Below are 24,215 nucleotides of genomic sequence, written 5' to 3'. Positions count from 1 at the left end.
CGCCCACCCCTCCATGGTTGAAACTGTTGGAGTTCTTCAGAATGTCAATGGCTTCCCTCTGTAGTCGGGCGTGATAAAACGCAGTAGTTGACAGTACTTTGGTGTCGCTGTATTGTATGTCATGGCCTGCTAGCAGAGAGTGTTCAGCGGCTGATGATGTATCTGCTTGTCCCAGCCGGCTATGTCTGTTGTGCTCCTTCAATCGTGTGGTGATGTTTCGTTTTGTAGTGCCTATGTACACCTGGGCGCAGCTGCACGGGTTCTTGTAGACACATGCTGTGGAGAGAGAATGATGCTTGTCTTTGGCAGACCTCAGAACATATATATATAGGCCAACGAAGAACAGCTTCAACCGTAAGGAGGAATCTGAACGGGTAAACAAAGCCTAGTTTCCAGTCCCGAAAACCTTAAATCCGGAAGGACACGATGGCCGAGGCAGAACAGAAAAAGCAACGGGTGATCAGTTGCCTGTCTCCGCCAAGGCAGGTCGATGTACATCGGGCTCCTCAATGCTTCAACCATTGGCCGAAGAAGAGCCAATAAGTGACCCTCCCACCCAACATGGCGGACCAATAGGCGAGCAGCATATCGTAGCCTGCACTATATAATGAGGTGTAAATACAACACCAATTCATTCCACTGAGTGCTTCGCTGCTATCAAAGTCAGTCAGAATCCTTGACAATGCCGAACGCAGTCTTCAGTGAAACGTCGGGACAATTAATCACTCCTGGACCATGGCCTACAAGCCCGGAAAACAATGACAACCTTTCTGCAGGCAAATCTTCAACATAAAATTTAATCTTGGATTCCCATCACCCATGTCTGATACTTGCAAAAATCGTGACAGAACTATACAATAGCAGGAAAATATAGATGAAAAAAATGTTGCTCAACAAATTCAACAACTGAAATGTGAAAGAATGCAGCATGAAAGGAAGACGGATATGGCTCAAACTTTATTAAAAGAGGAAAGGCAGGAAATAAGAGATCCAACAGTAGCTGCCACTGCATCAGACTTGCAATAAGCATGGCCAACACCTAAAATAAACTTCAGTACATGTTCTACAAAAGGAAATTCATCATCATCATTTTACAGTTCCAGTTTCCCGGGTACTGTTGGTGAGCCTCTTCCATCCTGTCTTATTGAGATACGTTCTGTTGTTAATGACGTCCTCCAGTGTCCTTTCTTGATCTGCAATGTCCATTACGATTCAATCGAGTGGGTTCTTGGTCTTCCCACCATCCATTTCTGTGCTACATGTCTCTTCAAATTAACATATGCTGTCCTTGTTGGCTCCATCCTCCTTAAATGCCTAAACCACCTCAGTCTGAACATGATGACACGATCTAACAATGATGTAACAATCCCAGCTTCCTTCCTAACCACATCATTCCTTATCTTGTCCAGTTCAGTTTTTTTTTAAATTGTGGACCTAAGGAACTTCATCTCGGATGCCTGCAACCTTGACGAGTCTTTCTTTGGGAGGGTGCACCTTTCAATACCATAGGTTGAGATTTGTATGAAGTACTGATCGAACATCATCAGCATTGATTTTATTGGTACTTTGGGATCCCAGAGGAGTGTTTGTACTTGCTGGCCTTTGTGGCTGTGTATCTCAAGATATTACACTGCCGAGGTATGTACAGTTTTTCACACTTTCTAGTGGAAGGTTTCCTAGCATGATGTTGATAAACATATAATGGCCACCGACATCCTCCACTGTCCTTCCCTGATATGCAATGTCCATCTTTACGATGCCTTGCTGGACTCCACTTTCAGTCTTTAACCAAGATGAATGTCAGTCACCCAATTGCACACAGCTAGAACTGCTCTCATACTTTCCTCACCAGTCCCTCTGGCACATTCCTTTTTCTCAGGCATCCCATGTCTTCTCTCTTACAATGCTGTCATATGCCTTCTCAATGTCAAGGAAAACCACGAACAGATCTTTGCCCTTTTCCCAATAATTTTCCATTAACATAATATGGACAGTGAAGATTAGATCTGTTGTGGACCTGTTAGGCCTGAAGCCATACTATTCCTCTTCAAACTATGGCTCTAAGATGACTCACAATCTGCTTTCTAAGAATTCCTCAAGAATCTTAAGCCCATGAGAAAGGAGTGTTATTCCCCGGTAGTTGGAGCATTTTTAGCAATTTCCTTTCTTAAACAGGGGGATAATGACACCCTTGCTCCAATCAGTATGTATCTTGCCATCTTTCCAAACTGCACTGAGCACTCTGTGTAGCCACTGTAAACCCTGGACTCCTGCTGCTTTAATCATGTCCGTGCTTACTTCATAGATTCCTGGGGATTTCCCTTGACGCATCTTCTTAAGGGCAGCTTCTGTTTCTGCCCATGTAATGGGTGGTTCCTCTGTACAGGTTTCAGCAACTGGTTCTTTTGTTCTCTGATCTGTTTCTGTCCTGTTCAATAGGTGATCAAAATGATTCCTCAGAACCTCTATGATGTCCTCCTCTTTCCTGGCCACGTTTCCATTAGGATCCTCAATTGCTTTGATGGTTTCAACTGAATTCCTTTTATTTTTGATCAGTCTGAACAATAGTTTCATATTGCTTCTGCTGTCTTCCTTCAGTTCTTGAGTAAATTTCTCTCAGCACTTTATCTTCTCTTCTACTACTCTTTTAACTCTCAATTTCTTGTCCCGATAAACTTGCTCGAGGTCTCTGATCTTCCCCTCATCTCTTACCTGTTCTGACTTGGATTTCTCTCTATCTTGTTCTCTTTTGTGCTATGTTCCTTTCCTTTATTGAGGATCTTACGCTTTCATTCCACCAGGGCATCCCTTTTTCCCTTACTCTCGCACTTGTCTTCCCTCAAACCTCTATTGCTTCCTTTATCAAGGTGTTTTTAAATCTTGTTTACCTCACCACTCTCCACTTCCTCTGTAGGCAGTTGTCCTCTTATACGGTCCTGATAGTCGGTCCTTTTTCCAATATGTTGTAGTTCCCACACCTTAATCTTAGGTAATTTCCTGGTTGTTTCTTTCAGATCTGCTACTAAGAACCAGTGGTCGCTATTAAGGTTCTCATTTGGAATCACCTTGACATCAGTCGCAAGTCTACTTCTTTCTTTATCTGCAAAGACATAGTCAATGACCATCTTGCTCTTTCCATCCAAGCTGTAACAGGTGACTGACTCTTTTGTTGAACCAACTGTTTTTTACTACCAAACAGTTTCTTATGCAGAAGTCTAGGAGACGTTCTCCTTTGAATTCCTTCTCCCATAGCCACGCGGTCCCATCACCTTTTCATAGCCATTTCTGTCTGTCCCGAGCAGCGCACTGAGGTTCCCGACGATGATTGCCCTCTCTTCACTGATGGTCTCTTTAAGTCTTCGAAAAACTTGTTCTTTTCATCTTGACTGCAACCTGTCGGAAGGTCATACACTTGCACCAGTGTCAACTTCTCTTTCCCAAGTTGAACTTTTGCCTTTATAATCCTCATATTGATGTAATGGATGTTGATAATACCATCTAATGCTTTAGACAATATCAACCCTACTTTATTTCTCATCTCTCTGTTGTTACCATTCCAGTAGAGGGTATAGTTTTTTCTCAACTCTTTTTTCTCTTTACCTTTTCATTTAGTTTCACTCAGTCCTAGGATTGATATTTTCCTTCTCTCCAGGATTTCCACTAACTATTCACATTTCCCAGTCAAATTCAGTACATTGATTGTTCCTATTCAAGTGTGTTGTCTTCTCCGGGGTTGTTGCACAATCGCAAGGCTTGACCTATCATCAGGCTGTAAGCCATCATACCTGGCGTGGATCTGTGGGTGCTGTTGTCTACTCCGAGTTCTTTGTTTGCATCCGAGCCTCGTGTAAGTGTTGAAAGCGATTGCAGTTACTCTCCAATTTCTTGCTAGGCCTAACCTTAGAGACGATTTTCCGTCAGGGTTATCTCCCTTAGCCTTTTGCAGTTCCCCGCCACATCTGCAAGGCAGCAGCTTCCAATTGAATTTATGTGTCATTTCCTACACAATGGCTTCAACAAGCCTCCTACGGGTGAACTCCTTATGGAATTTTAAGTCTGGCATCTAAAATCTGCAGAATAGAAATGCTTTGATGTATGTCTGAAAACACTGGAAGAAGAGGATCTGATGAAATTTCAAATTGCTAATGCATTACATAGACAACAAAATTACTAGGATTGAACACATTTTGATGGTGCCAGGTCATTCTTATCTGCCATGTGACAGTGAATCTGGAAATATTGGAAAGCATCTACAGAAAAGAGAGGTATTTATTGGGATGCTTTATGCACAGCAAATTGAAATTAGCAGAACAAAGAATCCTTTTGTTATTGTGTGTTTGAGCAGACTTGACTAAATATAGAAGTTCTTCAGAATCACATAACAAAGCTACAAGTTCAGGGTGCCAAGTTTCCAGAGGCCAGAGTTCTAGTTTTCTCCAGTCGTTTCAAGATGGGATTTGGTGTCAAGACGACATTTAATACTGAATAACCTTATCTCACAAATCTGCAAAGAGGGCCTGGAAACAAATATGATTGGAAGTGTTGAACCCTGTACCAATTTTTGCACAAAAATTAGCTGATGTCTGGGATCTTCTGACCTACATTCCCCGAACTCACCATACATATTTCAAAGGTATATTCCATAGATGAGAAAATGTACCACAATTAGGCGAGGAAGAAGACATGGCCAATTTGGACGATGACTTGTTAAATTACCATAATCTAGCATATGGAATTCTCCATCAACATAAGCACTGAGTCAGCACTTTTTTCGGTACAGAAACTTCTATCATTTTAAATTGAATTTTAATATTATATAAAATAACAGTATTATTAATGTATTTTTCCATATTTTAAACAAGGCAGGAAATAGTGTGGAATGACTAACAACTATTTAGTACCTACGGGCATGATTTTTACTTCAGAAGAATGTTTTTACCCTATCCAACAAATTAACTTGAGATTTCTAAACTACATCAATATGTTCCATCATCATTGTTTTTGGAAACAGGATTTTTTCTTCTACAGTAAAATAAATGCTAGTTATTTTAACTCATGCTATTATTCTTACCATTATGAAAACTATTTTAAATTTTCTGCTTAAGTACAACATTAGAATAGGACTACTTATAGAACAGAGTGTGATACAAAACACAAAAATGAAATAATCCAACTATCTTTTAAACAAAACATGAAAGCACTAAGAGGCACACATACAAAAACCAACATCCCAGTTGATGCATACACCTCTATGCATGACAAGCAGAAAACTGTAGCACATCTCTGAGAGCACAGGTTTCTCCAAACTCATTTTTGACATATATGTCCTTCTTATTCTAGAGGCATCAATTAAGGTAAAACTACAGGATTTGCAACATGTGAAACGAGAAAACCATGGAAAACCATCAGCATGACTGCTGAAAGTGCAATTTGAACCCACCATCTCCTGGATGTGAACTTACAGCTACACTACTCAGCCAACTCACCTTATGAATGGAAATAATTAGAGCCAAAAAACTTTCATGATGAATCCAAGGAACCCTTTCTTCTGAGAATTATGATCGAGGTTCTAGTGTAATTGGACGGTGTTATGCATCACTTGACCAAGCGCCAAAAGTAGATTCTGAGATATTGATACAAATGCAAAATGCCTTGTATTAACTCACATTTCCTGTTAAATGTGAGGTATTCTATAATAAAATGAAGATAGAAACATAAATTTTCTTCTTAATGTATAAAATTAAGGGATATTTGAAGTATATTGTTGTAATCTGAGATAATGGCACTTGGTCACTTGATACTTTATTGCGGTTACCTTAGTTTTTTGTTTTGCACCACTTGACCAACAAATAAAATTGTCATTTAGTGATCGACTGAACTTTTAAAAATTCAGTGCAGTGTAAAATATGATACTTGTTAACTGATTTTATTGCTTATTTAAGTACAGGATTAAATTATACATAATGACATACAACATGAGATAGAAGATCATGAATTTTAGAATATAGTATAGAAATTACCCTCGTAGATTATAGTATTAAGGCATGATAAACACACAGTTTCTCAAAGTGTAACATAATGCAGGATTTTAGGAATTTTCGAGTTCAAAATCCATATTTCCACAATCAAACCCATCTATATCATTGTCTATTCTAGGATCACTAAAGAGGTCCTTATAGAAAGGCTTAGCATCGTTGGGAATTTCATGAGGGAGCGCGGGTCGTTCAGCTTCGCTTCTGAAACTGGTTTTCCCTTGGGTCATAACGGAGTGAGGAGACCATGTAGAGCTGATCCATTTTCATTCTGAAGCCAGCGACGAACTGTTTGAGCATCGTGAGAATCTGTATTACAGAATTTTTCAAATTCCTTTTGAGCATTTTTAGCACCTAACACGGAGAGACATTTGCAAGGGCATAGATACTCGCGAAACTCCTTAGATTCCTTCAATTTTCCCTTCTGAGTCATGTAACTTTCATTCCTTATATATTTCATTTTTCTTCTCTCCCTGTTTTCGCTGGGATATTTTCTTTTTCATCCTTTCTCTGGTCTTCCAGAGCATAATTCACTTTCGTCACTAGTTTCTGTCCTTGATGTCTCCTAAATAAAAACAGGAAATTATGACTATTAATAATAATATTTAAGGTTATAAATCTACATAAATAAACTCAAATAGACCAATGAAAATTTAAGTATTTTTAGTAACGCATTTAACACACCTGAAATTCATTTACTGCAGTCAAATGTTGTTGGCTAACTTCTGCTGGAGAGAATGTTATGGGATCTACACCTTCATTTGCCTGTTTCTTATCAGATTCTTCCAAAGCAATTGGAACACCTTCCTCTGTTGTATTATTTTCCTAGAATAGTGGTTCATCGATTACAAAAACTTAATATTTTAGGGAAAGCTAGCAAACGTGCATACACAGTTTGAATTTCTTATTTACAAGTGTGTTTAACAGCATAATTCATCGTGACGTATCATGATATCTAATAAGTGTAACGGTAACGGGCCGCATCAACTTACCACAAATTCGCGTAATGTAACCAAAGAATTTTGTCAAGGAACTCAGCATTATGAAGCCGTTCTTCGACTGCCAGTGATCTGCATTTAGTGAAACGGGCGTAGCGATTGCAGGTGTGATGGGACCGTCTAAAATATCTTCGGTTTCCTAAGATATGAACGCATTTTAAATACATAAAACAATACCTATAAGCACTGATTTGTGAATTAACAGAAGATTATTGAAGCATCTGATTCTTTGCTAACAAGAGAATTCGCTCAGACCAAGATATATGAGGATAACGGTCCATTGCTATGTTCTTATGCCTGTTGCTCACGGTAAAATTTTCTGTCAAATATACTGTACAATAATTTAATTTTATAAAATTTATGTTGCTCACTGTCAAATCCAAGTTTTATGAAACCTTTGATAAAACTTTTCATAAAATAGGACATGTTCTATTCCGTAAAATTAATTTTACGAAACGAACCAATCAGCAAAGCTGGCATCATGATTATGCTGGCGCTACGTCGTGAGAAGATTGTGAAGCTCGATTGTAAACAAACACTTCTTTCTAAAATGGCAGGATCCGGATGGACTAAGGAAGCTGTTAGTGTTTTACTGACGAATACCAGAAATATCTTTGTTTGTACGAAGTTAAAACGCCACTTTACCACAACAAAAATGCAAGAAGAGGGGCAGAAAACACAATTGCCGAATTCCTATATGAATGCTGGTCTAATCTCAACTAATTTTCGACCAAGGACAGAAATCCTCTACCTTCTTCTCTTCTTTTGATCCATTCCCGAGTCCAGCATTTCCTGGCATTTCTTTTCTTCCTTTTTACCACTGTGCAACATCAAACACACTGTAAGTTGAACAGCTGATGCTTGGTATAAAAGTTTATCGATAGATGGTAGCACATACACATCTTAACACAGAAGTGAGTTCATAGATGGCCATCCTGATGCTTTCGCGGATTTTATAAAATAATTTTACCGTGAGCAACACAACTCGTTTTCACCAAACTTTTATAAAATTAATTGTAGAAGAAATTTAATAAAAACATTTTACTTAAGAACTTATTACCACAATGAGGGATTTCAGTGAATAAAGAAAGAGTAGGTTAACTACAATGATGACACATTGCAGAGAAATCATGCGAACTCGAAAGCTGTGTACCTGCGCGGGAATCCACATTTAGCATCACACGACCAAGTGACTCCACACGTGTCATGTGGTCATTTGATGTGTAATTCTGACTCAGAAATGGCGGCTGGTCACTTGATGCAAAACTTCAATTTAATGATTGAGAGGTTGGCGTTTGGTCAAAATTCATTTCCTGCAAAATCATATTTAGAATAAAAGTTTGAACTATAACCTATGTAAAGTTTACACCTTTAACGACCAGATGATGCAATAATGTAAAAAAAAAAAAAAAAAAAAAATCCATTTTGGCGCTTGGTCAATTGATGCATAACACCATCCAATTAATGTGTCAATATAATATTTGGTGATATAAATTAACAGAAAAAACCTGGACTGGGACACAGTGTTGGAGGAGGAGTGGTGGAAAGACCAAAAGTGGAGAGGAACCATATTTGCCCCTACCCGGCTACAGCTGGATAAAGGGAAATGATGATGATTATGATGATAAAATTTCCATTTATAACATCTAGTTACTGTACAATAATGGATAACTGTATATGATACAAGGAAGAGAACAACAACAACAAAATATATTTTTAAATGTGTGCATGAAATTATACTCTTATAATTATCTGAATGAGAAATGGAGAGGAACAAATTACTGTCAAATCAAGACATGAAGTAACAAATCATTTAGAGGGCTCAACAAATTAATTTATTATATTAACTGATGATATACGCTATCAAATACAAAAATAACAGATTAGAATTCACAAAACAAAACACAACTGAAAATATACCTCCAAAAATTAGCTCATTCTCTTACCAGTTCCAGGCTGTCCTGCCAGTAGCACGGCTCGGCCAGCTATTTTTCCTTCCTTGATCATCTCTAGCACAACCCCGGCAGCACGGCGGGCTGACAATTGTCCCACCATGCCCTGGGATACCTACAAAAAACAAATAAGCTTTGCTTTATAAATGCTAACCATAAAGAACAATATACTTGTCAAGAATCTTTAATATCCGAGACTACATAGCTATCTTTTACGTCGCACTGACACAGATAGGTCTTATGGCAACAATGGAATAGGGAAGGACTAGAAATGGGATGGAAGCAACCGTGACCTTAATTAAGGTACAGCTTGATGTGAAAATGGGAAACCATGGAAAACCTTCTTCAGGGCTGCCAACAGTTGTCGTATGTACGACATCGTAACTGATGTAAAACCTTCAATTATTGTGTTTGGTATATTTTGGTTATATTTTATTAAATGCTAAATTATCGTTTATTAAATGTTAAATATGACTAATACATGGTTTCCCTGTAAATATGTATTATACATTTGTATAACCTCAAATACATATTGTGTATAAGTTCAACCTCAAAATTTACATAGTCAAAAGTGGTAGAAAACTCTAGAATGTTTGAATATTAGATTTATTCTACTATAATTTGGTATATATGAAGGGTTCTGGAAACTTACTGTAAGGTTTATTATCCAGATACATGAAGAGACATTAGGAATGTTGGAGAGATTTCCGTATGTATTGGTAAACAGTAATGAAAGTTCTAGCTGGATCCATTACTGGAGTACTCCATTCGACTAGCTGGTCGATCGATGTTTCGAGTGTGTTCCATTAGAGTGTTGTAAGAACCCTTCCAGCACTCAATAATTCCAGACGGTTGATCGAACAGTATATATATCGAGCTGTCAGTCAGTGAGTCAGTCAGGTTGGACTGGAAGGCAAGTGTTGGACTCACAGTGACTGTTGGACTCTGAGGTGGAGGCGGGGAGTTCAAGAGAGCATATGTTATAGTCCACGAGTCAGTGTTGTTGATATCTGTACTTATCAGAATCGACTTCAGGGTACTTTGCTATTAGGTGTTGTAGTGTCACTTGCTAGTGTGTATAATTGTGGTTTGTGACTTACAGTGACATTTACACAAGGAAGAGAACGTGTTTTCATGTGATATTTATTTCCGTCAAATAAAATCACATTTGAGAACAATACAGTGGGGGTTCGAACCCACTATTTCCCGAATGCAAGCTTACAGCTACGTGACCCAAACCGCACAGCCACTTACTCAGTTATGTGTTCTTAAATATGATGAAGAATAGCAAGAACTGTCCCATCATGGTAATAAGCTGAAATTCAAAACATCATGATTTGGGGTATCATGACGCCAATGGGTCATGGGTAGCCTTAGCCCTCTCATGCTTCTCACTTGTGAAACAAATGTTACTAAAACAGAAAGATTCTTCTACAACTTAAGACGAGTAGCAGTGATTTGTTCACATTACAGCAGGCGTGGTGGGTCTATGTTTGCGTGTTACCCAGGCTAACATCATCTAAAACGAAAGATCAACGAATATGACTACATAATATTACGGCATATAAATTATTTAATACCGTACACCATATTATAATAACAATAAAGCCTACTTCTCTTATAAATATCACTTTAAGTGACGAAAGCTTTAAATTTGTCGAATGATTAAGATATGCCAACTGTGCGCTCTGTTTGCTGTTTCGCTGAGGCAAACATAAGGATATTGAATCCAATTGGGACGCACCTGCGCATTCTACGCACTCGGTAAAACAGCACAGAGCTGACCATGCTGGGAACTAGACTCGCGTATATGTCCCAGTCAAGAGGCTAACTTAACAGTAATCGCTTGCAGTGTTCAGTGGTGATTGTCAATGTAACTAGAATTGTTATCAGAGTGTCTTCAGCCTGCAATGGCTTTACTGTTACTAATGGGAGATTCAGTTATGATGGAGGATGAATGCTGCTGTGTTACTGAGGACCTATTAAACATTCATTCTCTAACCGAACTACTGCTGCTAAGGTACAAATCATAGACAATAGGAGACACACTCCCAGCTATGGTAATAGAAAGAACAGACACAGTGCACAAATTATACATGGCTGTGTGGCTGAAGAAAATCGTTTTCTTTGTATTGCTGGCCTTGCCTTTTATTTTCAACAGCTTTAATACCCATCAATTGTTTTTATTCATGTTTCTACAAACTTCTGTGCTAACACTCTGATAATACTGCATTACAGTATTTATGATAAAAGACAATTAGAATAACAACAGGAGCTTATCTCCTATTATGATCTAGTCAAAAACTTCAAATGAGCACTTATGCCTATAGAGTTCCTATCTCCCATTTTTAGTCATAATAACTGGTCCATGAAATATACACAACTAGAAAGATATTCAAAGTTGTTGAATTTAATTAGGGGAATGTCTTGGCTAGGAATGAGGATAAAGCAAAACTTTCAAACTGTGGGTGCCACTTATTGAAGGATAAATACCGTATTTACTCGCATAAGTTTCCCTCCCTGATTTTTAGAACGAAAATTTGGAAAAAAAATATTATTGCATAATTTCCACCCCTTGTTTTATCTACGGTTTCCACTAGCTGTGAACCACGGACTTAACTTGTCTTCGTGATTCATGCCGATGTGTGGAAATCAGAAACTAGTTTGGAAATTCCAGTTCATGTTTCCCATGCTAGGAGAGGAGAAGTGACTGATACTCAACATTCCAGCGCCTGAGGCCAGAACACACCTGTGACTGCTAGCCATAACTCGCCCTTGTTATTGGCTGTGACTCACACGCGTACAGTAATCGCTTTCAACAGTGTTCTTACGTGTGAATTGCTGTGCGAAGTGTTTCTTAATGACATGATGGGAAAGAAAAACAGTAGTTACGACGTATAATTTTAATTGCCCGTAAAAGAATTTGCCCAAAATAACGGTAATCGTGCTGCATCTTGTGAATTTTCCGTAGCACCATCACACGTGCGTTACTGGTGGAAGCAGAAAGAAGAAATACAGTGTACCAAGAAAACAACTTTATTACTTCGGGGACCCAAAACCGGGAAGCATCCAGAAATTGAAAAGGAAGTTGTTTCTTACGTAAATCAACAGAGAAATGATGGATTTTCAGTTTCCAACGAGATGCACCAGTTAAAGGATGAAGAAGTAACAAAATCTTGAAAATTCCTTATTTTAAAGCAAGCAAAGGGTGGCTTTTTTGGTTCGTGAATAGGAACAATCTTCCTCTTTGAAGGAGGACATCTCTATGCCAGCAACTTTCAAAGGACCACAGTGAAAAAATCATGCAGTTTCATAGATGGCGGGAGGTTCTCATACTCTGACGCCTACCAGGAAGATCAAGAGGCCTTCACTAGAATTAATATGTGAGTGGATTGTTCGTGCATGGGGACTGATTTCACAAGACATTATTGCAAAAAGTTTCAAGAAAATTGGCATTTCCAATGAACTAGATGGAACTGAAGATGACTGCATCTGGGAGATGGAAGAAAATGGGAGTGATTCATTACAGACGACTTTGGAAGACAGCGACGATGAATGACAAATACATATTAGAGTAGGCAGTTTTACAGATTTTACCCTAATACAGTATTCTCATTTATTTCAGGTATCTGGCTCCTACCTTCAGTGAATTCTCACGAGACATTAAAAGATGACGGTTTCCATATAATTATTGCTAGGGAACGTATTATTGCCTTTGATTTTTATTAAAATTGTATTATACATATTTTTTATTATTTTGTATTATTTTAGGCTTAAATAAATTTTGTAACTTAAGTAAGGCAATTATGTTCGATTTTTTAATTTCCATTTTAATTTAGATTTGCATAATTTTCCCTCCCTGTTTATGAGGTTGAAAAACAGCAAAAAGAAGGGGAGGCGGGGGAGGGAAGTTACGCGAATAAATATGCCACATTTTAATATAGACTGTCCCACATGTTTAAAAAGTTACATGTTGCCAACTACGTTACTTTGTTTTGTTATCACTGCATCTTGTTGAGAAAAGGTCTTTTTATTTTGTTTTAACAGTGCGTGTTATTTAAGGATGGTGATGAATGTGAACAGATATTGTTCAGTTAAAGCAAGAGACTTTAGTTTTAATTAGTTACGTATTAGAGGCAAGGGGTGGCTAGACTTTGTTTAGGTGTGTGTGATTTTTATTTTTTCCCCTCAATAGATTTGCCTTTGTTACTCGTGTAACAAATTAGGCTTTGTTCATACAGACCTGGCAACGATAATCAGCTATGTGGGTAATGACACAGAAAGGAATGTTATTTATTGTAGATCTCATTTTACCAAATGTTAATTGGGAAGGGGTAATGCAAATGACAGAAAGCATGATCAACAAAAGATGAATCAATCTGGGAAGAACAGCTGAATCAGAAAGTGATGGAACCAACTAGACGGTTATTTGTTTTGTTAAAAATAAATGCGATATAAAAGAAGGTTGTAAAAGCAGGACTAATAGGCAATACCATATTGTTGATAAGAGAGGCATGGAGGAGTTTCTAAAAAGTATTATGGTCAATGCAAAATGGTAAATTCAAATGTAAACAGGCTATGGGATGGGTTTGTAGCAATTGTTGAGGAGTGTGAAAACAGGATATACCTTTAAAGATGGTAAGGAATGGTAAAGCCCTCATAATATTATAACAGAGAAATAAAGAGATAAGATAGTGCAGTTCAGAAAGAAATAGAAATGGTTGTGGAAGAAAGGAGAGACTGAAGGAACTTGCTAGTATAGTGAATTTAGCAAAAATGTGAGATAAGTTTTAGAGCTAGGAAAGATCCTAAGCAAGTGGCTGCGCAGTATGAGTCCTGTAGCTATCAGCTTGCATTCGGGAGACAGTGGGTTAGAACCCCACTGTTGGCAGTCCTGAAGAGTCAAACATCCGTAACAACCACAAATATATTTTTAAGGAAGAAGTTAACGATAGATGCAGGAGAATCTATAATTTTGACCATATTGACCATATTTATCTATTTATGATCTATATTAACACATAAGTACATGTTTTGAGAACATAAATTCTCTTCTTCAGCTCATCATTTAAAATTACTCAGCATTTCTGAACCTATTGGAAGAATCTCATTGTTAATACAGATAAAAAAATATTGTGTTTGCTGAGTATTGACAAGGCGGATCCAAGTAAAAGCACATTGGTAGATGCAGGAGATGCGGAGAAACAGCCAAGACAGTGGAGCATATTGTGGGTGCATGTAAGGCCATGGCAGGTAAAGAAAATACTCATCAGCATGATGAGATAGCAAAAATTGTGCACCAAAGAGCTGAGAATCAAGTCGGGTCTTCTAGATTAGAAAACCCAATATTATTAGAATAGATCATCTAATGTGTTTGAAAATGAAAGGTTCAAGCTGTATTGGAATCAATCTTTGCAGACAGACAGGACCATAAAATCAAACAGGCCGGATATTGTCCTTATTGACAAACAGCTCAGGAAGACTGATCTTCTGGATGTGATTGCCCCTTCAGATCACAGTGTCCACCAGGCCTATGTCCAGAAGATTGTAAAATAACACTGACCTTACAACAGAAGTTTGAAAACTGTGGGAAATGGACCAGGCAATAGTGAAGCCTTTAGTCATTTCCGCCACACAATCACATAATGCAGTAGTCTGTCATTCTGAGCACCTGCCGCATGACAAGAACCTCCCTATCACAGCAGTAGAGGTCGGGAAAACTCGACAACAGTCCATCTCCTGAGCAGTAAACCACCATGGCGAGTAAAATGTGAATAAACATAATGTAATAAGTTTTACATCCCATTAAATCCCTTTACAGTTTTTGGAGATACCAGAATTTTCCACCACAGTAGTCTTTTACGTGCCTGTAAATCTACCAACATGGGGCTGGCGTATTTGAGCTTCTTCAAATATCACCGGACTGAGCAGGTATTGAACCTATAATTGGAATCAATTATGTGCCACACAACGTTCTAAATTATCTTATCCAATACGAAAAAAAATATTCTTCTTCATGTAGTAAAATGTTCATTATGTAAAAGTTTATCAACCAATAAGAAAACATAGTTAAATGATAGGTTTTTATAATCTGTTATTACATGGTTTTTTTTTTTTTGTGTGTGTGGGTATTTTCTAATTTTATTAATCCTGCATTGGTTTCAACAAACTGAAAAACTTCACAAGAACACAATTTCACAGCTGTTACTTCTAATTTATCCTGGGCCCACTCAGCTTTCACTCCCATACAGCAAAGATGGTCTGAATACAGACTGTTGAATTCACTTCTTTCTTACAGAATACCACTGATGGCAACTGCGAGCTCGCTCCATTAGCTTTGCTGCGCCTTGATTCAATTTCATTTAGAATACTACCATCCTAGGAGAATACACAACCAAAGTAATGGAAATGATTCCCTGATCCAGTTTCATATTCCATGCCTGCCATTTAACCCTTTTAGGTTTCTTCTCTACAAACATCATTTCATATCATTCTCAATGAACTTCATTTCAAGCTCCAAGATATTAGATTACAGGCTTTCAGCATAGTCTACCATTAAGACCAACTTGTCCACAGGGGTCAAACTGTTTGCCACATTTCCACCATACCTAATCCCTCCTTACCATTTTATACCTTTCAGTAATTGATCCATGTACATTATGAATGAAGGTGAAAGATTACAGCCTTGCCTCATCCCCGTAACTGTTTTATACCAAGAACTCATTCTACCATCAATTCTTACTGTAGCCCAATTATCAATATAAATGCCTATGATTGCTTGCAATAACTTGCTCCTGATAAGAAATCCACAAATATTCAATACAATGGATTTTAAAAAAAGAGCAAATAACATCTGTTCTTTCTTAAAAGATTTAACATAAAAACCACAACCACTTGCACCGTTCAGATCCTGGTCAAAGCATGTACGAGAGGCTCTTAGAGTATCACACATTACCCTCTAAAGTTTCTTACATTTCTTACAATCTGCTTTACGTCGCACCGACACGGATAGGTCTTATGGCGACAATGGGATAGAAAAGGGCTAGGAAGGGGAAGGAAGCGACCGTGGCTTTAATTAAAGTACAGCATTTGCCTGATGTGAAAATGGGAAACTATCTTCATGGCTGCCAACAGTGAGGGTTTGAACCCATTATCTCCCAAATACAAGCTGATAACTACGTGACCCAAACCACACAGCCACTTGCTCGGTTAAAGTTTCTTTAAATCTGTGATGGATGCAGTTTAAACTAAAAGTTTGGTTATGCAATCACAGGCTGAAACATAATTCATCAATTTTCCAAATAGGTTATTTAAGAAAATCTTGACTCCATAGGCGATCAACTTAAACAATCATGAGATTGTTTGGAGAGTGATGAAAGGAAGATAAAATCTTTACTTTTCTCTTTAAAAACATGTTGGTTTAAAAGAACATGATGATAAAGTAAAACAGAAGTGAAACACAGTGAATTAGTGAACTTTCAAATTCTTCATGATTGAAAGGTGACAATTACAGAACAACATGCACAATTAACCACACAAAAACTGACCATCGCAAAAGATTTTCTTTCAAAATCCTCTTGTTTGAAATAGGATGAACATATCATGCTGATGGCAGATCCTTGTATTTTGTGAATGTATAAAAATATTCCTTTTCTGTCAATTTTTGTGCAGTTAAGGGAACATTAAAAAAAGGCATACTTGTCTAGGTTCAAGACTGTCATCTAAGCCCAGTCCACGGATATGAGAATGAGCACCAATCCGCTCTATGCGAGTAACTTCTCGTACTTCTTGAACCTTAGCTGCTGCAAGTGCCTGAAATAAAAATTACTGAAATAAGTTACATCTTTAAAAATTGAAGGTTCTATTACTACATTAACAATGTGTATATATCTTGCTGGAAAATACAACGGATTGAAAAAAAAAAAAAAACACAAATAATAACCTTTCTTTCTTAAACAAAAGATCTTAAATGTAAAAATATTAGTGGCAATCCAACATAAATCAAGCCAGCCAGAGAGATACGTGAATCACATTGTCACCAATTCCTCACTAAGGTCGGTACTGTTCACATCTCGACCAAAACATGTAGAAATTTTGAAATGACTTTTTGCCAGTATAATGTAGCACTAACATGATGGTTGAACCTTGATTAAGGTACAGCTTCAATAATTGCCAGATGTCTTTCTTTTTCTTCATGAAAATGAAAACCTACAACCTGTATTCCAGTCTTTGACTGGGTCAGGAATGTAATGAATGAATCGTATATAGGCTGTTATTATGATGGGGTCGCCACTCCCAAAGTGATTTATATTAATGAGTGATAGATGCTATGAAATGAGAATGGAGAGTGTTGCTGGAATGAAAGATGACAGGGGAAACCGGAGTACCCAGAGAAAAACCTGTCCCGCCTCCGCTTTGTCCAGCACAAATCTCACATGGAGTGACCGGGATTTGAACCACGGTATCCAGCGGTGAGAGGCCGACGCGCTGCCGTCTGAGCCACGGAGGCTCCCTCTTTTTCTTCATATCCAGATCAAATACATTTCCAGAATTTAACGACTGAGGTGGCCTCATTATTTAATTCCAAGATGTCCTGAGCTGTGCTAAGTAGGCCTATCCCACAGATCAGAAGATGCGCTTGGTCCTCGAAGACTCAGAACTTGCACGGTGTGCTGCTTCCTGCCAGGAGTAGTCCTCACTTTTGAAGGTTGGCCTTAAATCTTTAAACATCAGTTCTTAGCCTGTTTAGAGATCCCCAAATAATGTAAAGGAGGTCTCCTCCAAGAGCAAAAAGTGAAAACAGGAAAACATTTATTGATGATAAGAAGAAGAAGAAATATGGAACAAGGAGACCCTACCCGAAGATTGGAAAATAGCTTTGATCCATCCATTACACAAAAAAGGCAGCATGAAGAACATCAACAACTACAGAGGAATATCTTTGCTACCCGTGACTTACAAAATTCTATCATTTGTCATCCTGGAGCGTTTGGAAGCACAAGTCGAACATCAAATAGGTGAATACCAAGGAGGGTTCAGAAAAGGTCGCTCAACAGCTGAACAGATCCAAAATCTCAAAACGATCATCAGATATTGTACACTAAGGTCCAAGCAGTATGTGTCTGTCTTTGTGGACTTTAAGAAAGCATATGACTCCATTGACCGGGAAGTCCTGCTAAACATCTTAAATGAATTTGGAGTTGATTTGAAACTGCTGGCATTAATTAGCCACCCTGACCGACACAAAATCCAAGGTGAAGTTCCACGGATGTCTCTCGCATTCCTTTGACATCAAAACAGGAGTCCGACAAGGTGATGGGCTATCCCCGATACTCTTCAACTGTGTTCTTGAAAAGATCATCAGAACCTGGCGGGTGAGATTACAGGAAACCAACTACAGTCCATTGAGAATAGGAACCAAATCCAAGGGGATCGCAACAGACTGCTTAGCATTTGCTGATGATATTGCTGTTCTCTCAAACGACATAGAAACCGCTAGAGCTCAAGTTGAAATTTTAAAGGAAATTGCCGAACAAACTGGTTTGCAGATATCGTTTGAGAAAACTGAAGTAATGACTAACATCAAAGAGGCTCCACCAAAACTCCATACAAAATGTGGGGGCATCACCCGAGTAAACAAATTCAAATACCTGGGTGAGATCATCATGAAAAATGGACTGGACAAAGAAGCACTTCAGGAGCGAGTACGCAAACTGGAAATAGCCTAGCAAACATCCCGCACAATCTACAACAAAAAATGCCTTTCCCAAAGCACCAAGATACGTCACTATAAAACAGTTCTGAAGCCAGTAGTTCTATATGCAGCCGAAACACTGTTTCTAAATGCCAACAAAGGACTCCTTGAAGAACTGGAGAAAAGAGAACGCAAAATTGTGAGAGAAATCTTGGGATCAAAGTACAGAAATGGAATCCATCAAAAGAGATCCAACAAGGAACTCTAAAACAAAATAGAGAAAATTACCGACACAATCAGAAAAAGACGGGCACGATTTTACGGTCATCTGAAAAGAATGGACGGAAGAAAGTTAACTAAAGAAATCTTTCACTTTTTTTATTCAAACTCCAAAACCACAATTCCCTGGTTTAGAAATACCAAAGAAGACCTGCAAATGCTACATATCTCAGCTGAAGACGCCCTTAACAGAGATCTCTTCCGCAAGAAAATATTGACGAACGGGCTAAACCGAGACGAGCAACCGAAGAGAAGACACGGTGCCCCTTGGACAGAGGAGCGTAAGCAGGCCCACTCACAAAGAATGAGGGAAATGTGGGCTCTAAAGAAGGCCAAGTTCAGTGTCAAATGCAACAAGACTTAACATGGTCCTTGATGGCCCCAGCGAATTATATATATAATAATAATAATAATAATAATAATAATAATAATAATAATAATAATAATAATAATAATAATAATCATATAAATAGGTGGGCAGATGAGCAAGCAGTACATGCGCTTCAGCGACAGCAACGGTGTGGAACAGGCCATGAAGGTCAATGAATGGTAAACATTAAAATGAGTTTTAACAGAACAGCGGAACAGTGTTGTTTATTTCCAATGGACAGAAATCCAGATCATTTTCAATGTTGTTAGTTATTTCTGTCCTGCTTACGTATATTGTCCGGATACAATAAGGAGTTTACCAGTACCTCAACATATTTTGTACTTCACACAATGAATTACAATTTTCACTAATTATATTTCAAGAGGGGTGGGGGTGTATGTGGTATGCTCAAAGGCCTTTGACTCTGTCACCAGAAAATTACTTGAGCCTCTTATTGGAAGTCATAATGCCCTATTTATTCTGATAAGAAATATACATGCAGAGAACTACGCACAAACTGATGACAATTTGACAATGTCTTTTCCGACAGAACAAACAACAGGACTGCTTCAGGGGGATCCATTGAGCCCAATTCTGTTCAACATAGTGACCATGGATGCAATCAGGAGAGTAAGTGCGGAGAATGTAAACATTTATGTCAATGCGGATGATATGGCAATTGCGTCTTTGTCAAGTGAAGAACTAAAAGCAGCTTTTGATAGATTACTGGAATGGGCAGGTAGAAACAATTGACAGCTGAACGCAAGTAAAACAGTACTTTTGACATTCAGACAATGAGGGAAAATTGCAATGAAAGACACAATTTATTATAAGACTGAGAGATTATCGAGGCCCGCTTCCTTTAAGTACTTGGGAATGACTCTACAGATCATGGGTACCACTTTCAAGCTACATATAGAAGACAAGGTCGCTGCTGCGGTAATAGCCATGAATGAAATCAAGCATCTGAGGAGTTTTTCAGTGGATAAGGCGATGAAGCTCTTTAAAGTGAAGATCTCACCAATAGCAAGTTACGGACTACAACTAATATGGGACCATCTTACCAAGAGCATTTTGTTTTTTCTATTTGCTTTACGTCGCACCGACACAGTTAGGTCTTATGGCAACGATGGGACAGGGAAGGCCTACGAATGGGAAGGAAGCGGCCGTGGCCGTAATTAAGTTACAGCCTCAGTACATGCCTGTTAGGAAAATGGGAAACCACGGAAAACCTCCTTCAGGGCTGCCGACAGTGGGGTTCGAACCCATTATCTCTCGGATGCAAGCTCACAGCTGCGCACTCGTAACCGCACGGCCAACTCGCCCGGTCAAGAGAAATTTAAGAGATTTAGAGAAGACCAAAGCCGTTTATCTAAAGAAAGTTCTAAGCCTATCGAAATTTACTCCCTCACGATTGGTATATGAACTAGTAAGAGAAAGGATCTTCATAGACAATCTACGAGAGTGGATGCTACTCCATTCTACACCTGCCTACGACAGTGTTCTACAAGAACTTTATTCAAAGAAGAAGGAATTATGGAGCATGTTTTATACCACGGATGCCATGATGACTCAAGATTGGAAACAGCCAAATTATGAGCTACGACATCATGACACGATTTGCGGTACATGGCTTTCATCACATATTATGTTTTACTGAATAAATAAGAGGAATTTTCTTTTCTTAGTGGAAATTCTGTCATTCCCATCCAAGAAATTGGAAATCATAGCTTGCATGTTTCAATCCTGTATATTTGTACACTGTAACATGAAAATTGTAACGTGCCAGTTTTCTCTGAATGTGTAAATACAAGAAAATACAAAAATGTCTATTAATACTGAGTGCAGTATAAATCAAACCCAAATACTTTTAAAAGGCCAGTTTTTCTTGCATTTATAGTGTCCTTTTCTAACACTGTACTACAATCAACATTTTGTTGAATGGCGCGAGGAGACCTTCATAGTCACAACCGAATGTCACTGCTCCGGTCCTGTACCGAGTGTGTTCACTCCCTCGCTTGACTGTGACGTATGCTTGGTGTGTTAGCTGCCCATATTTCAAACAAACAAGCCTGGCAGCACTGGGCTATCCTTAACAGGTACCCAGCTGGACAACTTTCCTCTAGAGTGTAAAATATTACCTTGTAAATTTATCTGTGATGGATGCAGTTTTTACTAGAAGTTTGGTTACGCAATCACTGGTGTAACACATAAACATTAATACCCCTTAATATCATTACTTCAGACCAGTCGACAAGACTTTCACACACGCGTAACAACTGTTGTTTGTTTACACACTCGCGGCCTTCTCGGGAAGGATGTTGTCAAGCGGTGCTCAGAGCTGCCAACCTCTGTACTTAGGAACTAATGAGTGAGTAGTGCTTCGATAGCCGATGGTGGTGATTCTTGTTACATGATTGCTGAGGAGTTGTTCTTGCTGTGCGGATGTTAGGATAGGACATGGAGAATACCAGTGATACAGGGACAAGCAAAGGGGAGGTTAGACGCCGCGAAGCGGACCTAGGCCTCTAGTTTCATGTGGAAACACGATTGGTCTGGACTGATTCTTGCCGTGCGGACGGTTAGGATGGGACCTGGACAAGACCACTGGTCTGGAGTGGTTTTCGCCGTGTGGACGGTTAGGATAAGATCTGGACAAAACCTGTGATATAGGGACAAGCAACATGTTACATTTTCTTGCGCTATTATTGTGCTGGGGTTGGTAACAAATTATGATTAACATTATTAAAGGAAACAAGATCACGTGCCACTTTACCTTGGCCAACAGGAATAAAAGTAGCTACTTCAGAAATGAAAATGGTGTGTTATACGGGTCATTAGGTTATAAAAGTAAATGTACTTCTTGGGGCAGGATGGTGTGCTCCTGGACATCGCAATGAACACATCTCTCCTCTGAGACACTCTCCAAGTAAGATTTCATAAATTTCCACTTACTTATAACATTAGAAATATGATGTCGACCGGGCTAAAGCAATACCACATTAATGGATAAGATTTGTTGCTGTGTGAAAAATGTGCATATAAACCGACACAAGGTATGATGACCTTGATGCCTATGTCTCTTAACTGAATCAATAATATTGTGATGTTATTGGTTTTACGCCCCATTAACTAATTTTCGGAGACGCAGAGGTGCCGGAATTGCGTCCCGCAGGAGTTCTTTTACGTCGTCGGTAAATCTACACACACACACACCCCCTGGCGTATTTGAGCACCTCCCGCCAAATACAACCATTATTACACAGTACACTCACTATTTTACATGCATCGGTTAGAGAAGTGTGTTTTATACAACCATACCGGTAACTCTAGAATCTAAGATGGAACTGTACACCGTTGCCTGGTGTAAACATGGGAAACACGGAAAACCATCTTCAGGGCTGCCGACAGTGGGATTCGAACCAACTATCTCCCGGATGCGACCTCACAGCTGCGCGCCCCTAACCGCACGGCCAACTCGCCCGGTGAATATCAACATAAGTAAATAAGTGCTTTCACGGTATTTGTTACAGTCTCGCAAACGTCCGTAGACAAGCGGTGCTTTCATAATTACTTTATAATCAGTATTATAGGTTTAAAGAGCATTGGAATACTGCAAGTATTTTAAGGTTTATGACAATCATATACATATATAGTAGTTACTAATAACACTGAAACATATACAAAAATAGTACATACCGCCATTTCAATATCGTATTTCTGTGTTTCACGATCACTCAGTCACGTTTCTGTCAGCGGAAAAAGACTAGCACAATCACAGTCTAACCCTTACCGCCATGAATCAACAAACAAATGCAGGAAACCTTAGCAACCAATTACAGCGAGGAATGCATGCTGAAACACTACCAACCACAAACATATAGTAAACAGACAGGCAGCATTGTGCCAAAAACCTGCGCCCGCCGCCATCTTATTTAATGCTATGAAGTGTTCGTTTCTGTTGCTTTGTGCAAGTTTCCAATTAATTTTTCAGCAAATTACAAAGTGGCAAAATTGTGACGTAGTGTTTAAGTTTATCTTTTCCAGTTCGCGAAGAAAGAAGTAAGGAATACGAGTTTCAGTACACCAATAAGTAACTTACATGTGCTCATAATTAAAATTTCTCGGTTAGTTAATAATCTAATTACATTTGTCGGTAATATTAATTACCGGTATAATCAATTATCCAGAAGGAAGAGATCACCTACGGTCCCACTTACTTGTCCACATGTGCATATTTACAGAGAAGGGGGTATTCAGGTAGATGGGTGACAGAATATTGTCAATAATTATACCATGGTGCGTGAAGAAACCATTCATTCCAAAGACCCCTTCAAAAGTTGTAAAACTAAATGAAAAATGTTAACAGCCTGTCACCAACAAACCTAGGTTTCTGCACAGGGCTCTAGTTCTAAACAACTCAGTGCCTTATATAGCTAACATAGTTTTGTTCGACAGTACTAGAATGGTCATATTTTCTTCCCGGAAAGTTTCAAACAGATGTATTAGAGCAGGGCCTCTCAGCATGCACTATGCACGATACAAAATACTATTTCGCTTGGGTGATCATAGTGCAGAACCCCACTCCTCGATTTGGAGCAATAGCGCTGTCTCTCTCTTTCCCCACGCCTGTCTCGCTCGCTCCGCCTGTCTCCCTCTACCTCACTTGCTCCGTAGCGCTCCAAATCCGAGCCGAGTTGAGCCGAGCTTAGCCGAGTATCCCAGAGACGAAGCGTTGGTTCGAGCCGAGTGGGACCGATGCACTGTGCACAGGAACTCTGCGCCTCAATTTGTATGGGTGAGATTTTGGGCGTTTGAGAGGCCATGTATTAGAGACATGATTTGTTGAATACAGAGAACTTACAGCTGGACACGTTTTTGCTAGACAAG

General features: G+C 38.9%; 1 protein-coding gene across 1 annotated transcript in view; it reads right to left on the bottom strand.

The window, feature by feature from the left end:
- rept (RuvB-like helicase 2 rept) overlaps positions 1-23,178 on the bottom strand; it is a 96,615-nt gene extending 73,437 nt beyond the window's left edge. The window contains exons 1-3 of the mRNA XM_067142972.2: positions 23,025-23,178; positions 16,681-16,794; positions 8,977-9,097 (exon numbers count right to left, since the gene is read on the bottom strand). Coding sequence (XP_066999073.2) covers positions 8,977-9,097; positions 16,681-16,794; positions 23,025-23,030 — 241 coding nt within the window. The 5' untranslated portion in view covers positions 23,031-23,178. The remainder of the gene's footprint in view (positions 1-8,976; positions 9,098-16,680; positions 16,795-23,024) is intronic.
- Between the last annotated feature and the right edge of the window lie 1,037 nt (positions 23,179-24,215).

The sequence above is a fragment of the Anabrus simplex genome, chromosome 1 (assembly GCF_040414725.1).
Source record: "Anabrus simplex isolate iqAnaSimp1 chromosome 1, ASM4041472v1, whole genome shotgun sequence".
Classification (NCBI taxonomy): domain Eukaryota; kingdom Metazoa; phylum Arthropoda; class Insecta; order Orthoptera; family Tettigoniidae; genus Anabrus; species Anabrus simplex.
The sequence above is the reverse complement of the archived record's forward strand: the minus strand, read 5'-3'. Positions and strand labels throughout refer to the sequence as shown.